Source organism: Mustelus asterias, chromosome 8, assembly GCF_964213995.1.
Source record: "Mustelus asterias chromosome 8, sMusAst1.hap1.1, whole genome shotgun sequence".
In the NCBI taxonomy this organism is placed as follows: Eukaryota; Metazoa; Chordata; class Chondrichthyes; order Carcharhiniformes; family Triakidae; genus Mustelus; species Mustelus asterias.
This window is the reverse complement of record NC_135808.1, coordinates 20,892,160-20,914,028: the sequence shown is the minus strand read 5'-3', so window position 1 is coordinate 20,914,028 and position 21,869 is coordinate 20,892,160. Positions and strand designations below refer to the sequence as shown.

General features: G+C 47.3%; 1 protein-coding gene across 2 annotated transcripts in view; it reads right to left on the bottom strand.

Annotated features, from left to right (window-relative positions):
• The window catches only part of LOC144496911 (complement C3-like), an 83,567-nt gene extending 67,773 nt beyond the window's left edge, over positions 1–15,794 (bottom strand). For both annotated transcript variants that reach the window (XM_078217526.1, XM_078217527.1), the window contains exons 1-4: positions 15,645–15,794; positions 11,270–11,471; positions 6,544–6,715; positions 3,346–3,416 (exon numbers count right to left, since the gene is read on the bottom strand). In XM_078217526.1, the coding sequence (XP_078073652.1) occupies positions 3,346–3,416; positions 6,544–6,715; positions 11,270–11,471; positions 15,645–15,709 (510 nt within the window). In that variant the 5' untranslated portion in view covers positions 15,710–15,794. The remainder of the gene's footprint in view (positions 1–3,345; positions 3,417–6,543; positions 6,716–11,269; positions 11,472–15,644) is intronic.
• Between the last annotated feature and the right edge of the window lie 6,075 nt (positions 15,795–21,869).

Genomic DNA, 21,869 nt, shown 5'->3' with positions numbered 1-21,869 from the left:
GTTGGTTGTAGGGATTCGCATTCTAATCAGTATTCTGTAACTTGATTTTGTGTCTCTGTGCCCTGTTTGAGAGCAGATTTCCACTCCATCTGACAAAGGAGCAGCGCTCTGAAAGCTAATGGTATTTGCTACCAAATAAACCTGTTGGACTTTAACCTGGTGTTGTTAAAACTCTTACTGTGTTCACCCCAGTCCAACGCCGGCATCTCCACATCATGTCTATTCTCTCTCCACAGATGCTGTCAGACCTGCTGAGATTTTCCAGCATTTCCTGTTTTTTTTTACATCCTCTCCACGCCTCCTTTGTCAATCCCCCTCTATCACCTTGCACATCTCAATTAGATCTCCTCCAGTCCTTCACAACTCCGTGGAGTGTACAGTAAGAAGTCTCACAACACCAGGCTAAAGTCCAACAGGTTTAATTGGAATCATGAACTTTTGGAGTGCTGCTCAGATGATGAAGGAGCAGCGCTCCGAAAGCTCGTGACTCCAAATAAACCTGTTGGACTTTAACCTTGTGTTGTGAGACTTCTTACTGTGCTTACCCCAGTCCAATGCCAGCACCTCCACATCCAGGGAGCATAGGCATAAACGAGAAAGAATCATAGAAAGAAATCATAGAAACCCTATAGTGCAGAAGGAGGCCATTTGGCCCATTGAATCAGCACCGACACCAATCCCACCTAAGCCCTTTCCCCACATATTTACCCCGCTAATCCCTATAATCTATGTATCCCGAGACACTAACAGGGAATTTAGAAGGCCAATGCACCTAACTCGCACATCCTTGGACTGTGGGAGGAAACCGGAGCACCCAGAGGAAACCCACACAGATGCAGGGAGAATGTGCAACTTCCACCCAGACAGTGACCCAAGCCGAAACTGCCCAATCTCTCTTCGCAAGTCAAACCTCTCATTTCTGGAATCAATTTAATGAATCTCCTCTGAACTGCCTCCAATGCAACTACATCCCACCTCAAGTAAGGGGAGAAAAACTGTTCACAGTATCCTAAGCGTGGTCTCACTAATGTTTTGTACAGTTTCAGCAACACTTCGCTACTTTTATATTTTATTCCTTTCACAATAATTGCAAAGTTTCCATTTTCACTGATCATTCAGTACCCAGGGATTTAGTTTAGTTTAGTTTATATATTAGTGTCACAAGTAGGCTTACATTAACACTGCAATGAAGTTACCGTGAAAATCCCCTAGTTTTAGTTCAGCCTCTGAGCTGGTCTACCTTTTTAAACAATCCTTCTCATGAGGATCTGGCTTAAGCATTTGGCAATAAAGAGGTCTTGGTTTTCACCAATGAGTTTCACCATGGAAGACACCATGAGTCATTGGTGAGGCCTATTCTGTACAATTCTGGGTACCAAACTTTACGAAGTTTGGGACGGCCTTGGAGAGGGTGGCTGGGGAGATTTACATGCATGGCAGCAAGGCCCAAAGGCATCAGTTCTGTGGTCAAACAGGTGAAGAACAAAGAAAAGGGGCGGCACGGTGGCACAGTGGTTAGCACTGCTGCTTCACAGCGCCAGGAACCCGGGTTCAATTCTGGCCTCGGGTCACAGTCTGTGTGGAGTTTGCACGTTCTCCCCATGTCTCCGTGGGTTTCCTCCGGGTGCTCTGGTTTCCTCCCACAGTCCAAAGATTTGCAGGTTATGTTGATTGGTCATGCTAAATTGCCCCTTAGTGTCAGGGGATTAGCGGGGTAAATATGTGGGGTTTACGGGATAGGACCTGGGTTGGGTTGTTGTAGGTGCAGACCTGATGGGCTGAATGGCCTCTTTCTGCACTGGAAGGATTCTATGATACTAAAAGTTGAAGAAACGCAAAAAGGTTGCGTGAACTTCTCAGTTGTTTCACTTGGACACTCTCAAACAGGTCCGTGGGTATTCCATTGAGAGAGAGAGAGAGACAGGGAGTGTGTCCACAGCAAATCCGGAGGTAACATAGAATCATAGAATCCCTACAGTGCAGAAGGAGGCCACTCAGCCCATCGAGTCTGCACCGACCACAATCCCACCCAGTCCCTATCCCATAACCCCATGCATTTACCCTGCTAATCCCCCTGACACGAGGGTCAACTTAGCACGGCCAATCGACCTAAGCGGCACATCTTTGGACTGTGGGAGGAAACCGGAGCACCCAGAGGAAACCCACACAGACACGGGGAGAACGTACAAACTCCACACAGACAGAGACTGGAATTGAACCAAGGTCCCTGGCGCTGTGAGGCAACAATGCCAACCACTGTGCCACCATGTCGCCCACATGCCTGCCTTTGATCCAGAAGACTGTGGGTTCAAGTCCCACTGTCGGAGATGGGCACAAAAATCATGATTAACATTCCTGTGGGTGCTGAGGAAGTATTATACTGTTGATAGTATTGTCTTAAAGGCCAGCACAGACATGATGGGCCAAAGGGTCTCTTTTTGTGCTGTAAAAGTCTACGGGCGGAGTTTTCCTGTCCTGCCCACCATGGGAATCGTAGTGGCTGGGACACAGTCCATGCTAAGGTCCGTTGACCTCAGGCGGGATTTTCCAGTCTTAGGGCGAGCGTAGCTGGAAAGTCCCACCTAATGAATGTGGGTGTGTTGATGACAGGATTGAGACATCCCTGCTGATGTAAAAGGATTAGCTATTGACCTAAAGGTAATGAAGTTGACACGATTATATATTGATGAATGTATATTAATCATTTAGAACATAGAAAGCATCCTTTCTGGTTGTACCACAGCTTGGTATGGCTCCTGCTCTGCCCAAGACCACAAGGAACTACAAAGGGTCATGAACGAAGCCCAGTCCATCACTCAAATCAGCCTCCCACCCACTGATTCCATCTACACTTCCCACTGCCTCGGCAAAGCAGCCTGCATAATCAAGGACCCTACGCGCCCCGGACATTCTCTCTTCCACCTTCTTCTGTCGGGAAAAAGATACAAAAGTCTGAGGTCACGTCCCAACCGACTCAAGAACAGCTTCTTCCCTGCTGCTGTCAGGCTTTTGAATGGATCGACCTCACATTAAGTTGATCTCTCTCTATACCCTAGCTATGACTCTAACACTACATTTTGCACTCCTCTCCTTCTCTCTGAACGGTATGCTTCATCTGTATAGCATGCAAGAAACAATACTTTTCACTGTATACTAATACATGTGGCAATAATAAATCAAATCAAATCAAAAGTTATAATAGACAAGAAGGGCATTTGTTGACAAGGAGGCAATGCTTCATAAAAACCATACATATTTGTAAAGATATATATGCGCCTAGTAAATGTGTGGAGTATGGAACTATATGGGAACTGGCAACAAAGAATAAGATAAATCATCACTTACCAATACCTCCACTGTAACAATGGAATTTATGGGATTCATCCCTTGGTCAAGAGTAAAGATTTGATATCGTACTGAAAAACAAAAATAATTTTCCAAGGTTATGACTTTTGAACGAAATTGTTGTAAGCAATGGCTACACTTGTGAACTCTTGTGGTCCAATCCAAGATCGTCACAGAGAATCCCCCGCACGAGGGTAACCTTAACATTTGTTCCTGGAAATATTGCTGTCTTAATGGTGCCACTCTCGCCTCCAAGGCAGAGGGCAGTGGGGTCAGCTGCCACACCACATGAGCTGGGCTGGCACATCAGGGCAATACTGAAGGATCATCGCACTGTTGACGATACCCGGGCGCGATTCTGTGTGGCCCGTCAGCCATGGGCGTAAATCCCATTACGGCTGCCATGTTCTGCAAGAGGGCCAGGAGGAATTTGCGATAACGAGATCTCAGCTTGAGATCCTCCTGCCCCCTCAGCTGGCAATGTAATCAGGTGCCTGCTCTCTGGGTTGGCAGTGCCTGGTTCAGGCCCTCTGTGTATCAATTTTAGAATTAGACAATTTGACTTGCCTTTAATAAAAATAATAGGGCTCTAGTTATTTTACAGTGGGGTGGCACGGTGGCACAGTGGTTAGCATTGCTGCCTCACAGCGCCAGAGACCCGGGTTTGATTCCTGGCTCGGGTCACTGTCTATGTGGAGTTTGCACGTTGCCCCCGTGTCTGCATGGGTTTCCTCCGGCTGCTCTGGTTTCTTCCCACAGTCCAAAGATGTGCGGGTTAGGTGGATTGGCTGTGATAAATTGCCCCTTAGTGTCAGGGGGACTAGCTAGGGTAAATGCGTGGGATTACGGGGATAGGGCCTGGGTAGGATTGTCGTTGGTGCAGACTCGATCGGCCGAATGGCCTCCCTGTGTACTGCGAGATTCTACGATCCTATGATGAAAGCTAGTAGTCAGTGGATGAAACAAAATGGACAGGGTTGACAGCCCCTGGTGGGACGCGGTCACTGTGACTAAAACAGAATGTCAAAACGAAATTGAACCATTTAAACCAAAATGCCATTCTTGGGGGAGGGTGATAAGCACCCCAGAGCCCGTGGTGCCCACCGGCCACAGATGGCCTGAAACGTACAAGCTGGCACTGGGTGACCCCTCTCCAAAGCCCCCTGGCTGTGAATGCAGCTACAGTACAGGGGCAGACAGTCAGGTCGGACAATCTCTCTCACCGCCTGGATCTTTTAATGGCTATCCTGGTCAGGCCTAGGTGCAGACTTACTAGGGGGTCCTTCTCCTTCCTCATCCCCTCCCCACCACCCGGGTCTCCTCCCCACCCCCCCACCCCCCCACCCCCCCATCCCCCGCACACTTCGGTGTCTATTGTCACAATTTTGCCGCCACGCCCGCCCCGGTTTCCTCGTGGAATGGAATTCTCCGTTGGCCTCAGGCGGGGTTTTACGAGCCTCGACCGAACGAGATCCCAAAATACCGGTCCCTCATGTTCACAGACAATAAACAGCACTTAGCACCGCTGCCAGGGACCCGGGTTCGATTCCGGCTTTAGGTCACTGTCTGCGTGGAGTTTGCACGTTCTCCCCGTGTCTGCGTGGGTTTCCTCCGGCTGCTCCTGTTTCCTCCCACAGTCCAAAGATGTGAAGTTTAAGTGGGTTGGCCAGGCTGAATTGCCGTTTAGTGTCCCAGGATGTGAAGGTAGGGGGATGAGCTGTGGTAAATATGTGGGGTTACAGGGATTGGGCGGTTGGGGGTGACAGGGCCTGTGTAAAATATTCTGTCAGTCAGACTTGCTGGGCTGAATGGCCTCTTTCTGTACTGTAGGGATTCTATGAAAACACCCCAGAAAACATCCTAATGCTCAAAGGAACATAGAGTCATAGAATCATAGAGGTCTACAGCATGGAAACAGGCCCTTCGGCCCAACTTGTCCATGCTGCCCTTTTTTTAAAAACCCCATAGCTAATCCCAATTGCCCGCATTTTGCCCATAACCCTCTATACCCATCGTAACCATGTAACTATCTAAATGCTTTTCAAAAGACAAAATTGTACCCGCCTCAACTACTACCTCTGACAGCTTGTTCCAGACACTCACCACCCTCTGTGTGAAAAAATTGCCCCTCTGGACACTTTTGTATCTCTCCCCTCTCACCTTAAACCTATGCCCTCTAGTTTTAGACTCCCTTTCCTTTCGGAAAAGATATTGACTATCTAGCTGATCTGTGCCCCTCATTATTTTATAGACCACTATAAGATCACCCCTCAGCCTCCTACGCTCCAGAGAAAAAGTCCCAGTCAATCCAGCCTCTCCTTATAACTCAATCCATCAAGTCCTGGTAGCATCCTAGTAAATCTTTTCTGCACTCTTTCTAGTTTAATAATATCCTTTCTATAATAGGGTAACCAGAACTGCACACAGTATTCCAAGTGTGGCCTTACCAATGTCTTGTACAACTTCAACAAGATGTCCCAACTCCTGTATTCAATGTTCTGACCGATGAAACCAAGCATGCCGAATGCCTTCTTCACCATTCTGTCCACCTGTGACTCCACTTTCAAGGAGCTATGAACATGTACCCCTAGATCTCTTTGTTCTGTAACTCTCCCCAACGCTCTACCATTAACTGAGTAAGTCCTGCCCTGGTTCAATCTACCAAAATGCATCACCTCACATTTGTCTAAATTAAACTCCATCTGCCATTCATCAGCTCATTGGCCTAATTGATCAAGATCCCGTTGCAATTGGAGATAACTTTCTTCACTGTCCACTATGTCACCAATCTTAGTGTCATCTGCAAACTTACCAACCATGCCTCCTAAGCATCATAGTTTATTCATTAGTGTCACAAGTCAGCTTACATTAACACGGCAATGAACTTATTGTGAAAATCCCTTGCCGCCACACTTCGGCGCCTGTTCGGGTACACTGGGGGAGAATTTAGCATGGCCAATGCACCTAACCAGCACGTCGTTTGGACTGTGGGAGGAAACCGGAGCACCCGGAGGAAACCTATGCAGACACGGGGAGAACATGCAGACTCCGCACAGACAGTGACCCAAGCCAGGAATCGAACCCGGGTCCCTCGTGCTATGAGGCAGCACTGCTAACCACTGTGCCACCGTGCCGCTCCATGTTCCTGAGTGAAGAAAGGAAAGCTAATTGCCTGGTCAGTGTGGTGCAATTATTTACCAGGTTCACGAGGACGATATATCGGTTTATCAGTCGTGATGTAAATGAAATAGGGTCTTGATGAGAGACGGATCCGTGCCTTTCTGACCACTTCCATCGAGATTTCAGCTACAAGTATTACGTACTGCTCCGAACTGGTGAAGTTCAAATGCTTTGTCTTTTCCTGAATTACCTGCGGAATTAAAGTTTCACGGGTCATTATTGAGAACTATTGACCGTCAAGAGACATACAGCTGTTCATAACTCAGAGCATTTCCTTCATGGAATAAAAGTGGCACACAGCCTAATAAAGTGGGGCCTTAGAAAGAGATGTGTCGGATGGCTGATCAAATGCAGGGGCCAACCTGGCGGGGCTCAAGAATCTATCTCGAAGGAGCAGCGAGAGAGAGAGAGAGAGACAGAGAGAGGGTGTCGGGGGGGAATGGGGAAGAAATTCTTCGGGCCCAAGTTCCCAGGGTAGAAATGTCAATTTCTAGGGGGTCAAAGGTTTACAACAAAAGGGGGAAAGTTTACAGGAGATGGGAGAGGCACATTTCTTTACACAGAGTGTGGTGTGTGCCTGGAATGTGTTGGCGGTAGAAGCAGCTGCAACAGCAACATTTAAGAGGCATCTTGACAGATACGTGAACAGGCAGGGAATAGGGGGATACGGATCGTGTAGGGGCAAATCACCTGATGTCGGAGCAGCGCTCCAAAAGCTCATGATTCCTGTTGTACTTTACCCTGGTGTTGTGAGACTTCTTACAGTGCCCACCCCAATCCAACGCATCTCCACATCACTAATAGAATAATACATCTGTTTTCCCTTATAATTCTGAGGACAGATATATCAAGGAAATGTAAAGAGGCCCACACTATTAGAATGAGCAGTTACATCTTTATTCCATTTCCCACATTCTATCGAGAGGAGATTTGATTCTGTTAACACAATACCCTAACCGACTAACACCAATGATATCAGAGTGGTCTCACGTGACTACTACTAGTGTTCGGAAAATATTCTCAATTAGGTGAAACCACGAGGCCACCAGGCAATCAGATATTTGCTGAAGAGATCTGTTATTGAATCCTGCCACTTGGCTAAACGGCGAATGAGTGTTAACAAAGAACAAAGAAACGTACAGCACAGGAACAGGCCTTCGGACCACCAAGCCTGTGCTGATCATGATGCCCTACCTCAACTAAAAAATAAACCTTTGGTCCGTATCCCCCCCATTCCCTCCCTATTCATGAACCCATCCAGATGCCCCTTAAATGTTGCTAATGTGCCTGCTACCACCATCTCCTCTGGCAGCGTGTTCCAGGTACCCACCTCTCTCTGCATGAAAAACCTCCCCCGCACATCTCCCTTAAACTTTCCCCCTCTCACATTGAACCTGTGCCCCCTTGTAATTGACACTTCCACCCTGGGAAAAAGCCTCTAACTATCCACTCTGTGTATGCCTCTCATAATTTTGTAGACCTCTATCAGATCTCCCCCCAGCCTCCGCCTTTCCGGTGGAAAATAATCCTAGTTTATTCAACCCCTCCTCCTACCCAACGTCCTCGAGACCAGACAACATCCTGGTGAACCTTCTTTGCACTCTCTCCAAAGCTTCCATGTCCTTCGGATAATGTGGCGACGAGAACTGCACGCAATATTCCCAATGCGGTCTAACCAGGGGTTTTATATAGCTGCAACATGATTTCCCAACTCTTGTACTCAATGTCCCAGCTGATGAAGGTAAGCATGCCATATGCCTTCTTCATAACTTGGCCACCTGTGTTGCCATTTTTAGGGAACTGTGGACCTGCACGCCCAGATCCCTCTGTACGTTAATGTTCCTCAGGGATCTGCCATTTACAGTATTATTCATAACTAAATTTGATCTTCCAAAATGCATCACCTCGTATTTGTCCGGATTAAACTCCGCCTGCCATTTCTGTGTTCAAGTCTCCAATCTATCCTGTTGTATCCTTTGACAATCCCTATCAGCAACTCCGCCAATCTTCGTGTCATCCACAAACTTGCTATCAAACCCCCCACATTTACCTTCAGATCATTTATATATACTACAAACAACAGACGTCCCAGCACTGATCCCTGCAGAACACTACTAGCTACAGATCTCCATTCTGAAAAATTCCCTTCCATCGCTACTCTGTCTTCTGTAACCAAGATGTTGGACTGGGGTAAGCACAGTAAGAAGTCTCACAACACCAGGTAACCAAGCCAGTTCTGAATCCATCTGGTCCGTCCATCCCGAATCCCATGTGATCTCAGTTTTTGTACCAGGCTGCCATGTGGGACCTTGTCAAACGCCTTACTAGAGTCCATATAAACTACATCCACAGCCCTTCACTCATCAATTTTCTTTGTCACCTCTTCAAAAAACTCAATGAAGTTGGTGAGACATGATTAATGATTTAAACAGAATGCTTTGCCCGAATGCATAGGTGTAAACGTGGGCGTGAACTGATGTGTAAAACTGACAGTTTTGCACCTGTGGCCTTCTATCCGTTATGCCCAATATTCAGTCCCATCAAGACCAATTTTAACCCATAAATTGAAGAAATCAGATGCAATTGCGGCCGCTTTGACCATCTCCATTCTACATTGAAGATCACGGCCAGGAAGCAGGCATTATTTAGATCCTGTAGGATTCCAGCCCCAAAGTGTTGGGTTTAGATGTCCCAATGAATCCCTACAGTGCACAAAGAGGCCATTTAGCCCATTGAGTCCCCACCAACTCTCCGAAAGCATCTTATCCAGGCCCACCCCTGCATCCTATCCCCGTAACTTTGTGCATTTCCCATGGCTGATCCACCTAACCAACACATTATTGGACACTAAGGGGCAAGTTAGCATGGCCAATCCACCCTACAGAACTGAATATCGGAATGGGGTATACAACATGTGGCTCAGTCAATGTCATTCAATCCTTACAATTCAGAAGGAGGCCATTTGGCCCATTGAACCTGTACTGGAGCGGCAAAAGAGCATCCCACCCAAGCTATATCCTCGTAACACCATGCATTTACCCTGCTAATCCCCCTAACGTAATCTTGAAAGTTAAAGTTTATTTTGTTCCTGTCACAAGTAGTCTTACATTAACACTGCAATGAAGTTACTGTGAAAATCCCCTAGTCCCCACACTCCTGTTTGGGTACACTGAGGGAGAATTTAGCATGGTCAATGCACCTAACCGGCATGTTTTTGGAGTGTAGGAGGAAACCGGAGCACCCGGAGGAAACCCACGCAGACACGGGGAGAACGTGCAGACTCCACACAGACAGTGACCTGAGGCCAGAATTGAACCCAGGTCCCGAGCGCTGCAAGGCAGCAGTGCTGACCACTGTGCCACTGTGCCGTGCTTCGTGCTTCTTCTAAGCTGGGAATCCCACACAGCACTCTCTGGAACATTGGGTGTGCAGATTATGTAGCATCCAGTGGGCATACCAACAAATGGTGCAAGGATAGAGGAGATCAGTCAGCCACTCATTCTGAATGGCAAACAGATCGAGGATGGATGGTAGGATTTGATTTGATTTGATTTCTCACTGGCGCATGTATTAATATACAGTGAAAAGTATTATTCCTTGTGCGCTACACAGTCAAAGCATACTGTTCATAGAGAAGGAAACGGGAGAGTGCAGAGGAGAGAGCGAGGGGCATTGATGAGTTAATGTAAAAACAAAGGCAAGCTTTTCTCTTAAAATAGCTCACAATTCTTTTTATTTAACCGGTTTTGAAAGTTGTGTGCTTAATCAGATAAAAACAAGATTCTGCTAGGAATTCTGCTGCTAAAAAGGATTGAGTTGAGAGAGCTGGATGCAGAGTCTGAGCTCACCATTTTGTGAATATGAAGAGTAAATGGCGATGTGCTTAAGGTGTTGAAAGGGTAGCACGGTGGCACAGTGGTTAGCACTGCTGCCTCACAGCTCCAGAGACCCGGGTTCAATTCCGGCCTCAGGTCACTCACTGTCTGTGTGGGTTCTCCTCGTGTCTGCGTGGGTTTCCTCCGGGTGCTCCGGTTTCCTCCCACAGTCGAAAGATGTGCGGGTTAGGTTTAATTGGCCATGATAAATTGACCCTAGTGTCCGGGGGATTAGCTGGGTAAGTATGAGGGGTTATGGGAATACGTTCTGGGTGGGATTGTGTTCGGTGCAGACTCGGTGGGCTGAATGGCCACCTTCTGCATTGTAAGGATTCTATAACTCTATGAAATGATTAACAGGCTTTACAGAGGGAAATGTTTCTTCCAGCCCAGTACAATAACGGGGGAAAAAGTTGATAATAAAAGCTAGGCCACTCAGGGATGATGTAGGGTCACTGGATTACTAGTCCAGTCACAATGCCACCGCCAAGTTCATGGACTTACCTGGATAGTCACATGAGCAGCCTGGGAATGGAGGGATACAAACGATTGGTCTAGTTGGACCAAGGAGCGGCACAGGCTTGGAGGGCCGAAGGGCCTGCTTCCTGTGCTGTACTGTTCTTTGTTCTTTGAATCATAGAATCCCTTCAGTACGGAAGGTGGCCATTCGGCCAAATCTAGAACTCTCCCTCCCAAAATGTTGTGGTGGTTGGAGGTCAATTGTGAAATGAGCTTGGATAGGTTTTTGTTGAGATGGGTTAGATAGAATTCAAGGCACTAATTGACTGTTGGAACAGGCTGGAGGGGCTGAATGGGCCTTTTCCTTTCCCTCTGTAATTCTGGTCAACACTCGCAGCAATTGAGTTTACCTGTACAAAGATGACTTGGGTAAAGTTGTTCATCTGGTTCAGTTCGACTGAATAGTTCTGGGATAATGTTATATCACATGATTCCTCGGTTGGTCTTGTAATGTAGACGGTGACGTCAACACTTGTGAGGGTGTCAAATGCTTGGACAGTGATGGTCTCATTCATGCCCACGTGAAGAACATCGGGAGCAGTGATCAAGTACCTGGGGAAACACACAAGGCGTGGACTTCAGGAAGTTTGCATTTCAGTGTACCTGCCAGGTCATAACTTCAGTCCCACCTATCTCCAAATTGTCTGATTGGCAGCGCGGTAGCCCAGTGGTTAGCACTGCTGTCTCACAGTGCCAGGAAGCCGGGTTCAAAATCGGCCTCGGGTCACTGTCTGTGTGGAGTTTGCACGTTCTCTCTGTGTCTGCGTGGGTTTCCTCCAGATGCTCCAGTTTTTCCCGCACACCAAAGATGTATGGGTTATGTACATTGACCATGCTAAATTGACCCCTTAGTGTCAGGAGAATTAGCAGGGTTACGGGCCTGGTGGGATTGTTGTCAGTGCAAGCTCGATGGGCCGAATGGCCTCCTTTTGCACTGTAGAGGTTCTATGACTCATCTGATCCTCTCCCCTGAAGGAAGCAACTGGAAGGAACCAAACCCAATCCCTATTGGCCTTCTCAGCCAGATACCAAAAGATGCCATGACGCAATTTTGATCTTTTACACATCCCCAATTTCAATCGCTATGCTATTGGTTGCACAATGGGTAGTATCCTTGCCTCTAAACCAGAAGCTCCTGTTTTGAGTCCCACCTCAGCTCTTGATGGCCAAGGAAGATGCATTCATAAGATGGCCAGACACGTTGAGTGTGTCAACCTGTAAAGTCCTTTGAATCACTGTGGCACAGTGGTTAGCACTGCTGCCTCACAGCGCCAGGGACCCGGGTTCGATTCCGGCCTCGGGTCACTGTCTGTGTGGAGTTTGCACATTCTTCCGGTGTCTGCGTGGGTTTTCTCCAGATGCTCCAAATTCCTCTCACACTCTAAAGATGGGCAGGTTAGGTTGATTGGCCATGCTAAATTGTCTCTAAGATGTTCAGTGTATGGGGATGAGCGGGGCAAATACTTGAGGTTACGGGGATAAGGCCTGGACAAGATGCTCTGTCGGTGGATCAGTGCAGACTCGATGGGCCAAATGGCCTCCTTCTGCACTACACAGATTCTAATCTCAATGCCATTTTGACTGAAACACAGAGGAGTTCTCTCCATGTCGCAAAACCATTGACTCATGCACCACAGGTGGAGGCCTTTCGGCCCATCTTTCCCTTGCCATCCCTTCGGAATAAATGTTCCTTTTCAAGTATATATCCAATTCCCTTCTGAAAGTTATCATTGAATCTGCTTCTGTCTCCCTTTCAGACAGAGAGTCTGAACAACTCAATGGGTGAGATTCCCTAGCCTCCCAGCCACGTGTTTCCTGCCGGCGGAAGGTGGTACGTTGTTCGCCAGTGGCAGGATTCTCTGGTCCCGCCGCTGTCAATGGGAATTCCATTGATGTCATCCCACACTGACGGGAAACTGGTGGGGGTGCTCTGCCGGCAAGACCGGAGAATCCTGCCAGTGTGAACGGCCCGAAAATTCCAGCCAATATGTTCAAATCATTCACATCTCCCGCTCCTTTTCTTTGACCAGTATAGTGGATAGCCAATCCACCCTCTCGGTTTACAAGTGCAGTCATCGTTGCAAAAAAGGACATTTTTAAAAATTCATTCACGGGGCGTTGCTGGGCCAGTATTTCTTGCCCATCCCTAATTGTCCTTGAACTAACTGTCTTGTTTGGCCATTTCAGAGGGCAGTTAAGGGTCAACCACATTGCTCTGGCTCTGGAGTCACATGTAGCTCAGACTGAGAAACAACAGCAGATTTCCATCCCTAAAAAGACTTTAGTCAACCAGATGGGTTTTCTTGACAATCAGCAATGGTTTCATGGTCACCGTTAGTTTTTAATTTGAGTTTATTTATTGAATTCAGATTTCACCATCTGTCGTGATGGGATTCGAACCGGGTCCTGAGAATATTTCCCTGGGTCTCTGGATTACTAGCCCAGTGACAATACCACAATACCACCGCCAAGTTCGTGGAATCATAGAATCCCTACAGCACAGAAGGAGGCCATTCGGCCAATTGAATCTGCACCGATCACAATCCCACCCAGGCCCTATTCCCACAACCCCACATATTCACCCTGCTAATCCCCCTAACACTAGGGTCAATTTAGCATGGCCATTCAACCTAACCCGCACATCTTTGGACTGTGGGAGGAAACAGGAGCACCCGGAGGAAACCTGTGCAGACACGGGGAGAAGGTACAAACTCTGCACAGACAGTGACCAGAGGCTGGAATTGAAACTGGGTCCCTGGCGCTGTGAGTCAGCAGTGCTAACCACTGTGCCACTGTGCTGCCCCAGTTGAGATCCGATTTTTACACGGCAGTATCCCATCAATTGTAATGTGATAAGGACCAAATAATCTGTCTTTTTGTGATTGTTTGAAATGTTGTCCAGGGCTCCCGTTAGAATTCACCTGCTTATCTTCAACATAGCGACGAGGGATTGTTTTTTAATATCCATGTTCGAGGGCAGCAGCTCCAAGAGCATAGTAACAGGAGAAGACTTGAGCTGGTGTACATAAGAGTATTTGATCCCTCAGCACTGTCCCATCATCAGATTGGCTTCCATGTTACAAAACAGGATGGAGAGGCACTTGATGAAGTGGGCAAAAAAAATACTCCCAATGATACCAAAACTGAGAGTCTACACTCTTGCGAAAGATTGAATTGGCGGGACTACTTTTCTCCAGAAGAGAGAAGGTCGGAGGTGGGCGGAGGTGGGGGATGGGGTGGGTAAGGGGACAGGGTGGAGTTGAGGTCTTCACGATTATGAAAGGGGTTGATAGGTTATCCATTGAGGTGGCAGGGCCATTTGTGAGGGAAGATCCAAAGTGCAAGAAAGTGGTCGACAAATTCAATCGGGAATTCGGTCTGGAATTCACTGCTGTAAATTCTGGAAGAAGCAGTTTCAATTCGCAAGGGAATTAGACTGTTATTTGGAAAAGGACCCCTGTGCAGGGTCACAGGAAGAACGGAACAGAGTAAAATACTCATTCGGAGAGCCAGTGCAGACTCGATAGGCCAAATGGCCTCAATCTGCGCTGCATGATTAATTCAAAACTCATTTGTTTGTCCACACATTGGGGCTCAGCTCCACAGGTTGAGGCAAATGTAATGGAGGCGTTTATCGGGAAGCTGCATAAACACACGGAGGAGGAAGGAATGGAATGGTGTGCTGACAGAGTGAGCTGAAGGAGAGCAACAGGAGGCTGGCGTGGAGCATAAATGGCCAGGATAGACCAGCTGGGTCGAATGGCCGGTTTCTCTGCCATACGTTCCATATAATCTTCTGCCAACCAGCTGCGTTTTCTCCCTACTAAACGGGGCGATCAGTGGGGAAACCCAGTGTCACTTTCCTTCTCCTAAATAATGATGTTAAAAATGTTTAAACAAATGACTCCATGAGTGGAAGGCCGACTTGCTGTGGGGAAAACAAAATCCCTTCGCCCTCTCCTTGCTGTGAAGCAGATTGAGTGGCCTGGGCAACACAGTGGTTGGCACTGCTGCCTCACAGCTCCAGAGACTTGGGTTCAATTCCTGGCTCGGGTCACTGCCTGTGTGCAGATTGCACATTCTCCCCGTGTAGAAATCATAGAAATCATAGAAACCCCTACAGTGCAGAAAGAGGCCATTCAGCCCATCGAGTCTGCACCGACAACAATCCCACCCAGGCCCTACCCCCATACCCCTACATACTTTACCCGCTGATCCCTCTAATCTACGCATCCCAGGACACTAAGGGACAATTTTAGCATGGCCAATCAACCTAACCCGCACAACTTTGGACTGTGGGAGGAAACCGGAGCACGCGGAGGAAACCCACCCAGACACGAGGAGAATGTGCAAACTCCACACAGACAGTGACCCAAGCCGGAAATCGAACCCAGGTCCCTGGAGCTGTGAAGCAGCAGTGTCTGTGTGGGTTTCCTCCGGGTGCTCCGGTTTCCTCCCACAGTCTGCGGGTTAGGTTGATTGGCCACGCTAAATTCCCCCTCGGTGTCCCGGGATGAGTAGGTTAGAGGGTTTAGCGGGGTAAATGTGTGGGGTTGTGGGGATAGGGCCTGGGGTGGGATTCGATGGGTCGAATGGCCTCCTGCACTCTCGACTTTCCACGATACTCTGAAAACGGAAGCTGTCACATCACATCGCGAAAGAGGCGTCAGACCGCATTGCAACAGAGGCCCGACTTAGGTCAAGTAACAAAAGGGAGATACTCACGAAGGCTTCTGCTCAGTCAGGGGCAGATTCAAACAGGCGAGGAACAATATCACCAGCGGCTCCATGGCTGAACTATCGTCCAGTTTTAATGGTATCAAAGATGGAAGTGAGCCCCACGCACTGACTGTGGGCTTTGCACGGTCAATATTGACGGCCAATTACTCATTAACTGGAGGCCAGTCTTGCTGGTCATCGGCCTTTTCAACTGTATTTCTGCTGCAGATCCTGACAATTTTGGCACTCGCTCATCTGTTGCTGGGACTGGGCTGTTTTGCGCTCATTGCTGTACAGTAAAACGCATAGTGGGGGAGGGGGTCAGTTTAACCTCATTCACCAGGCTGGATTGAGGGCAGCATCGGGCAGCTAGGAACCCTTTGGAATTTTAAAAAATTCATTCATGGGACATGGATGTCGCTGGCTGGCCAGCATTTTATTGCCCATCCCTAGTTGCCCTTGGAGGGTAGTTGAGTCAACCACATTGGTGTGTCTCTGGAGTCACATGTACAAAGAACAAAGAACAAAGAACAATACAGCACAGGAACAGGCCCTTCGGCCCTCCAAGCCCGCGCCGCTCCCCAGTCCAGGATTGAATCCTGAATCCAGGATCCCCACCCAATTTTCCAGCCTATCTACATACCAATATCCTATCCACCGAGCTGTCCCTCACAGCTACGATGCTTTGTTCATTACAACCTATTAACTTACCCCCACCCCCCCATTCCAGACCATGTGATCTCCAGGGAGAGGCGAAAACCCAGAGTGAAAAACCCCAGGGCCAATATGGGGAAAAAAAAATCTGGGAAATTCCTCTCCGACCCCCTGAGGCGATCGAAACGAGTCCAGGAGATCACAATGGCCCCGATCGGAAAATGCTTCCCAACCCTAGTCATTTCCACTTCCACGAACACCATATGAATCCCCTGCCCCCGAGACAGGTTCCCAACTATCCGCAGTATCACTCTGTACTGGCACCAGCAAGATGATCGTAGAATGAAGCCTTGAAACGAGAAACCAGGAACAATTAGCCCGCGCCGCTCCCTGGTCCAAACTAGATCACTCTTTTGTATCCTGTAAGGGAAATTGTATTAGATATTGTATGAGCTAGGTATGAAATTCAGATTCACAGGTTTTAGTGAAATAATAAAGCAGATTTAGATAAGTAGTGAAAATGGGTATATAACCTAAAGTAACTTCGTGTGACCTAATATAATCAAGTGTAGTCGATATGATCAAAGTGGAGGAACTAGAGAAGTAATATAGCAATCACTAATTAAGGAAAGCAGACAATAGTCACTTAAGAAAACAAGGAAGACTGCTCGGTGGTTCAACTTAATAGTGGACCATAAATCAGCAGGGGGGATGTCTTTTCTTCTAAACACATTCGCCTTAGCTTACAAAACCACGATTATTGTACAAACAGAAAAGTTCAGATAAGAGCAAGAGTTATAACCACCATGGTTTAAGAGACAACGAGATATAACAGGGAGCGACCGATTGCAAAGAAAACAGATAAAGGGTCAACTAAAAATAATGGTGGCCAAAGAAAGATAGGGCTGTAGGGTAAGATAACAACCAAGGACAGGCTGTAAAAGGGAGAGGAGGATCTTGAAATATGAGGCTGAAATGTACATAAAAGACTGTAAGCCCAAGGGCTCTTTGGAGTGTTCCGGACGCTCCCGGCTTTGTCTCTTGTGCTGAGAAATAAAGTCTATTGCTTGAAAGATCGCTGCTCAGACTCTCTGTTTTAAACCGATGTGAACGAATTGTCGTCCTGGGGAACCACGACAAAATTGGCGCTGCTTAGCAGGGTTGGTGAGAGATCGCCCAGAAAAGCATCTGGAAGGAGTAGCGGAGACGGTGGTCCGACCGGAACCGAGAAGTCCCCAGCCGGCCTTCTGTCAACAAGGTAAGCAGACTTGCATGCATGTAAATCCTTGTTGTCAGAAAGGGGTTTTCTCGAGGCCCGGTGCGCCCGGCTCTCTGCTGGTCCTGGATCTCCCCAACCCAAAAAGATATCCTGCACAGGTAAAACCAAATTGTGTAAAAATTTTTGAGAGACTGAGTCTGATCTGAAGAGCAGAATTTTTGCATGCAAAAGCGCGCTGCGAATACTGTATTGTCTGTGAATGGGTAAAAAGTGAGACGGGAAAAAGGCCGAAAGCTAAAGTAATGCAATTAGGTTAAGTCAAGCGGTTTGGAGCGGGTTTTTCAGGTCACGACTTGCCCAGAAGAGAGTAAGTGTGGGAAAACCTGCCAGTCCAAACCTACCCAGGACCTCGGGTAAGGGACGTCAACCGAGAGGGAGAGAGATCAGTGAGAGATCGCTCTCTGACCTAGTACAGTAGTCAAAAGCACAGGAGTGGATTTTAACCACAGGAAAGGGGAGTAGCAGCTAGAATAGAGGAAGTAAAAGACCAATTTGAACAAACTGGTCTGAGAAAACAGCGTGAAGGACAGAAATAAGAGAGAGAGTCGGAATAAAGGTAGGGTAATAACTAACAACTTGAAAAATTACCCTGACAAAACTGCCTGGTGACAAGATTGAAAATAACTAATCTTTGAATAATAACAAAAACGGAAGCAACACTGGATTGGAAAAAGATTACACACATAATTAACTTAGAGGAGATAAAGAATGAGTGGCCGTATGTAAATTGGGAAAGAGTAGTCGATAGGAATTGGATAGACAAAATAAAATTGGAAACCCTAGAGAAATTAATAAAGGGATCTGACCGATACAGGATTCTTATACACATAGACGAGCAAGTGAAAACCTACTACCCTCTGGCCCGGGAGAGGAAGATAGTGCCGGGACAGGGGACTACGGGGAAGTGGATATCAGGACCCCGGTTAGAATTACAGATATTGGCAAAAGAAATCCAAAGGAAAGGTAAACAGGGGACTGAGCACGGAAAAACAATACAGCAAGTAATAATCACTGTAATACCTAACTCTGACAGACTAAGTGACAAAAATTGCGACAGTGATCCAAAAAGACGAGTAATGGCGCACCAAGTTAAGACACCAGTGGAGATATTAGGGGATAAGTTCCCAGCCCTTAGGGGAGATATAGAACACGTCTCTAAAAAATGGGCCAAAAGAACAAATAAGACCAATACACAGTGGCCGGAGGAAGGCACATGGTCCATAGAGAGGTGTGAGGACCAGAAGGGAATGATAAAGAACTATAAGATTAAGGATAAATCGAGCAAAAGAAGGGAGAAGCGAGAAAAGGAGTTAGAGATATTAGCCCTATTCCAACAAGAAGGGAAAGAGAGAAGAGGGGTATGGAGGGGAGGTAGAATGCAGATGCCAGTACAACTTGAGGAAAAAGCAAAATTGGAAGATCCAAACGTAGCCCCACCCCCATACTTAGAGAAACAGAGCTCCACGGGACTGTACCCAGTTATATCAGGCACAATGAATTTTGAGGGAGAATATGACATAGAACAGATGACGAAGGAGGGAAGGGCACAAAGGGAGAGAGAAAAGAGACAAGATATAGAGAGATGGAAGGAGAAACAGAAGAGAGTAGTGAAGACGAAGGGAGGCAATCAGTGTTAGGGGTGCAAAGAAAATCAAGGCGGGAAAGGCACCCACCTGTAAAGTTTCCAGATGTGGATAGGAGAGGGAAAAGGGTATTCCCGGTGATTCTGAAGGGTGGCAGACCGCAGTATATCCCTTGGTCAGGTCAGGATTTGCCTAATTTAATTAATGAATTACCCAATATTTTGGATGGGGCTGGAAGGTGGATTGGACAGTTGGAGGCAGGGATGGTGGGAAAAAGGATGGCACTGGGCGACATCAAAGCTCTCCTGACAAAGGTGCTAGGAATGGACCAAATGGCGGAAGTAATGAGACGTGCTGGCATCCCGACCGCAGCTTATGACCCAGCGGTGGATGGGATACTAATGGACCAGTACCGCCAAGACATCTGGCAGGCACTGCGGGATATGTACCCCAATCGAATGGATGTAAAAACCCTAAAGGGAGAGCCACTGGGTGAGGAGGAGAATGCAGCTGTGTATGTGGAGAATCAATTAAAAAGGTGGAGAAGGGACACGGAGAGGGACATTTTAATAGACCCACTGACCAACTCCATGTTCCGGGCTGCAATCCTAGAGGGCTTGCCAGCCCCAGCTAAGACAAGGCTGGAGGAAGTGGTGGGCTTGGACTCAAAAAATTACCGAGAGTTTGTGGATTATGTTGCCCATGCAGTAGAGAGACATCGCAAAGATGAAAAGAATGCAGACAAACAGCTGAAGGAGGTACAACGTAAACTCCTTCAGGCACAGTTGGAGGAGATCAAAAGCAAGGATAAACTGAAGGCAAAAGAGGATCTCGCACCCAGAAAAATAGCACCAATGATGGTGGAGCAAAAGCCAGAGGAAATACCTGCACTAATCAAAGGGGGGAGCGGAGATGGAGGCCAGCCCGTCGTAACCTATAACATTTCTGCCTTCCCACTGTCCATGAACCCAGGAGCCTATGGCCTAAATTATCAAAACCCATACGCCCTGCAAAGTCAGACTGACTGGAATAGAAATGGGAAAGGACAGGGAGGTGGTAGGTCACCCTATCAGAATCAGAGAGGACAGGGACAGGTTAATCATCAGACTCCGAGACAGGGACCACTGCCTGGCCCTTCAGGTGTGTGTTGGGGGTGCGGGGAGGCAGGGCACATAAAAAGGAATTGCCCGCGGAATTTCCCCAGACAGGGAGAAAACCAGCAGCAGACAGGCCAACAACTGATCCAAGGATCGCCAAACAGCATCCCGATGTTTCAAGGGCCGGTAAACCATCAGAATTCCCCATAGGGAGGCCCAGAGAACCCCGAAATGGTAGGACAGTACGTACAGATAACAGAAACTGCAGAGCAGGAACCTATAGTTAACGTTAGAGTAGGAGGGATCGAGGTCCCCATGATGATAGACACCGGCGCCACATGTACGTGCATGCAAACGAAATATGCGGATCACTTACCATTGTCAAACCAGTTTGTAAAAACTGTGGGGTTCTCGGGGAAAGTAACATTAGCCCGAATGACGACGCCGGTGCCTGTTACCATTGGAAATAAGACAACCCATGTACCTATTTTAGTATGTGATAAAACTCCTTTAAATCTATTGGGAAGGGATGCAATCCTAGGTTTAGGACTGAAATTAGAATGCACTGAACAAGGAATTGATTTGATGGGAATGTATCCACTTGAAATACCAGGAAAGGAAGGGGTTAATGTATATTGGTTGGGAGATATAGAGGAACAAGTTAAAAAACAGATATGGGAAGTTTGGGGAAAGCTTATAAACACTTGGGTTCCACAAGCCAAATGGCCAAGAACAGAATTACACAGTACAATGATATTTGATGAAGGGCAAGAACCTGAGATACAGGAAAAATGGGAAAGGGAGGCAGGACGAGAACAGGAAATAAAGTCAGGAAGTATTTTAATCGGACTAGAGGGAGTAGCCCTCACCATTGTTAGGAATGAATGGGTTAACAAATGGTTCTCTGTATCTGGGGCGGAGCCACATGTCACATTGAAAGTGAATCCAGGATACAGATCAAAAGACCTAGGACCAATGGTGTTGAGAGCACAAGATTTAGAATTTGTCCAGACAGACAATGTAGATATTTGGACGTCCAGGAATGGACAAATGACGAAAATAATTTTGGATGTTAAAATGCTTGGGAAACCGAAGCAGATAACAATAGGAGTGCAAATCGAGAAACAGGAACTGGAGTGGAGAGAGAGGTTAGAGCAGGATTTGAACTCCCTCCCGCAGGAGTTGTGGTCCAGACAGGACACGGATGTAGGGAGGGTCAAAAACGCTAATCCAGTTGAAGTCAGATTAAAGATAGGACGTCAGGGGCCGTATAGGCCGCAGTACCCAATCAAGACAGAAGCAATTGAAGGAATTAGAGGGACGATTAAGGGATTGATAGAAGCAGGGGTATTAAAAGAAACCCGGAGCAGGTGTAATACACCGCTACTACCAGTGAAAAAGGCGGACGGAGAAAAATGGAGATTGGTGCATGACCTAAGGACGATTAATGAGGTAGTGGAAGATATGCCAGTAGAAGTCCCAAACCCTTATACCTTGTTAACAAATATACCACCTGAAAGCAGATGGTTTACTGTAATAGACTTATGTTCGGCATTTTTTAGTGTGCCACTAGCTCAAGAAAGTCAGTATCTCTTTGCATTTACATTCGAGGGGAAAC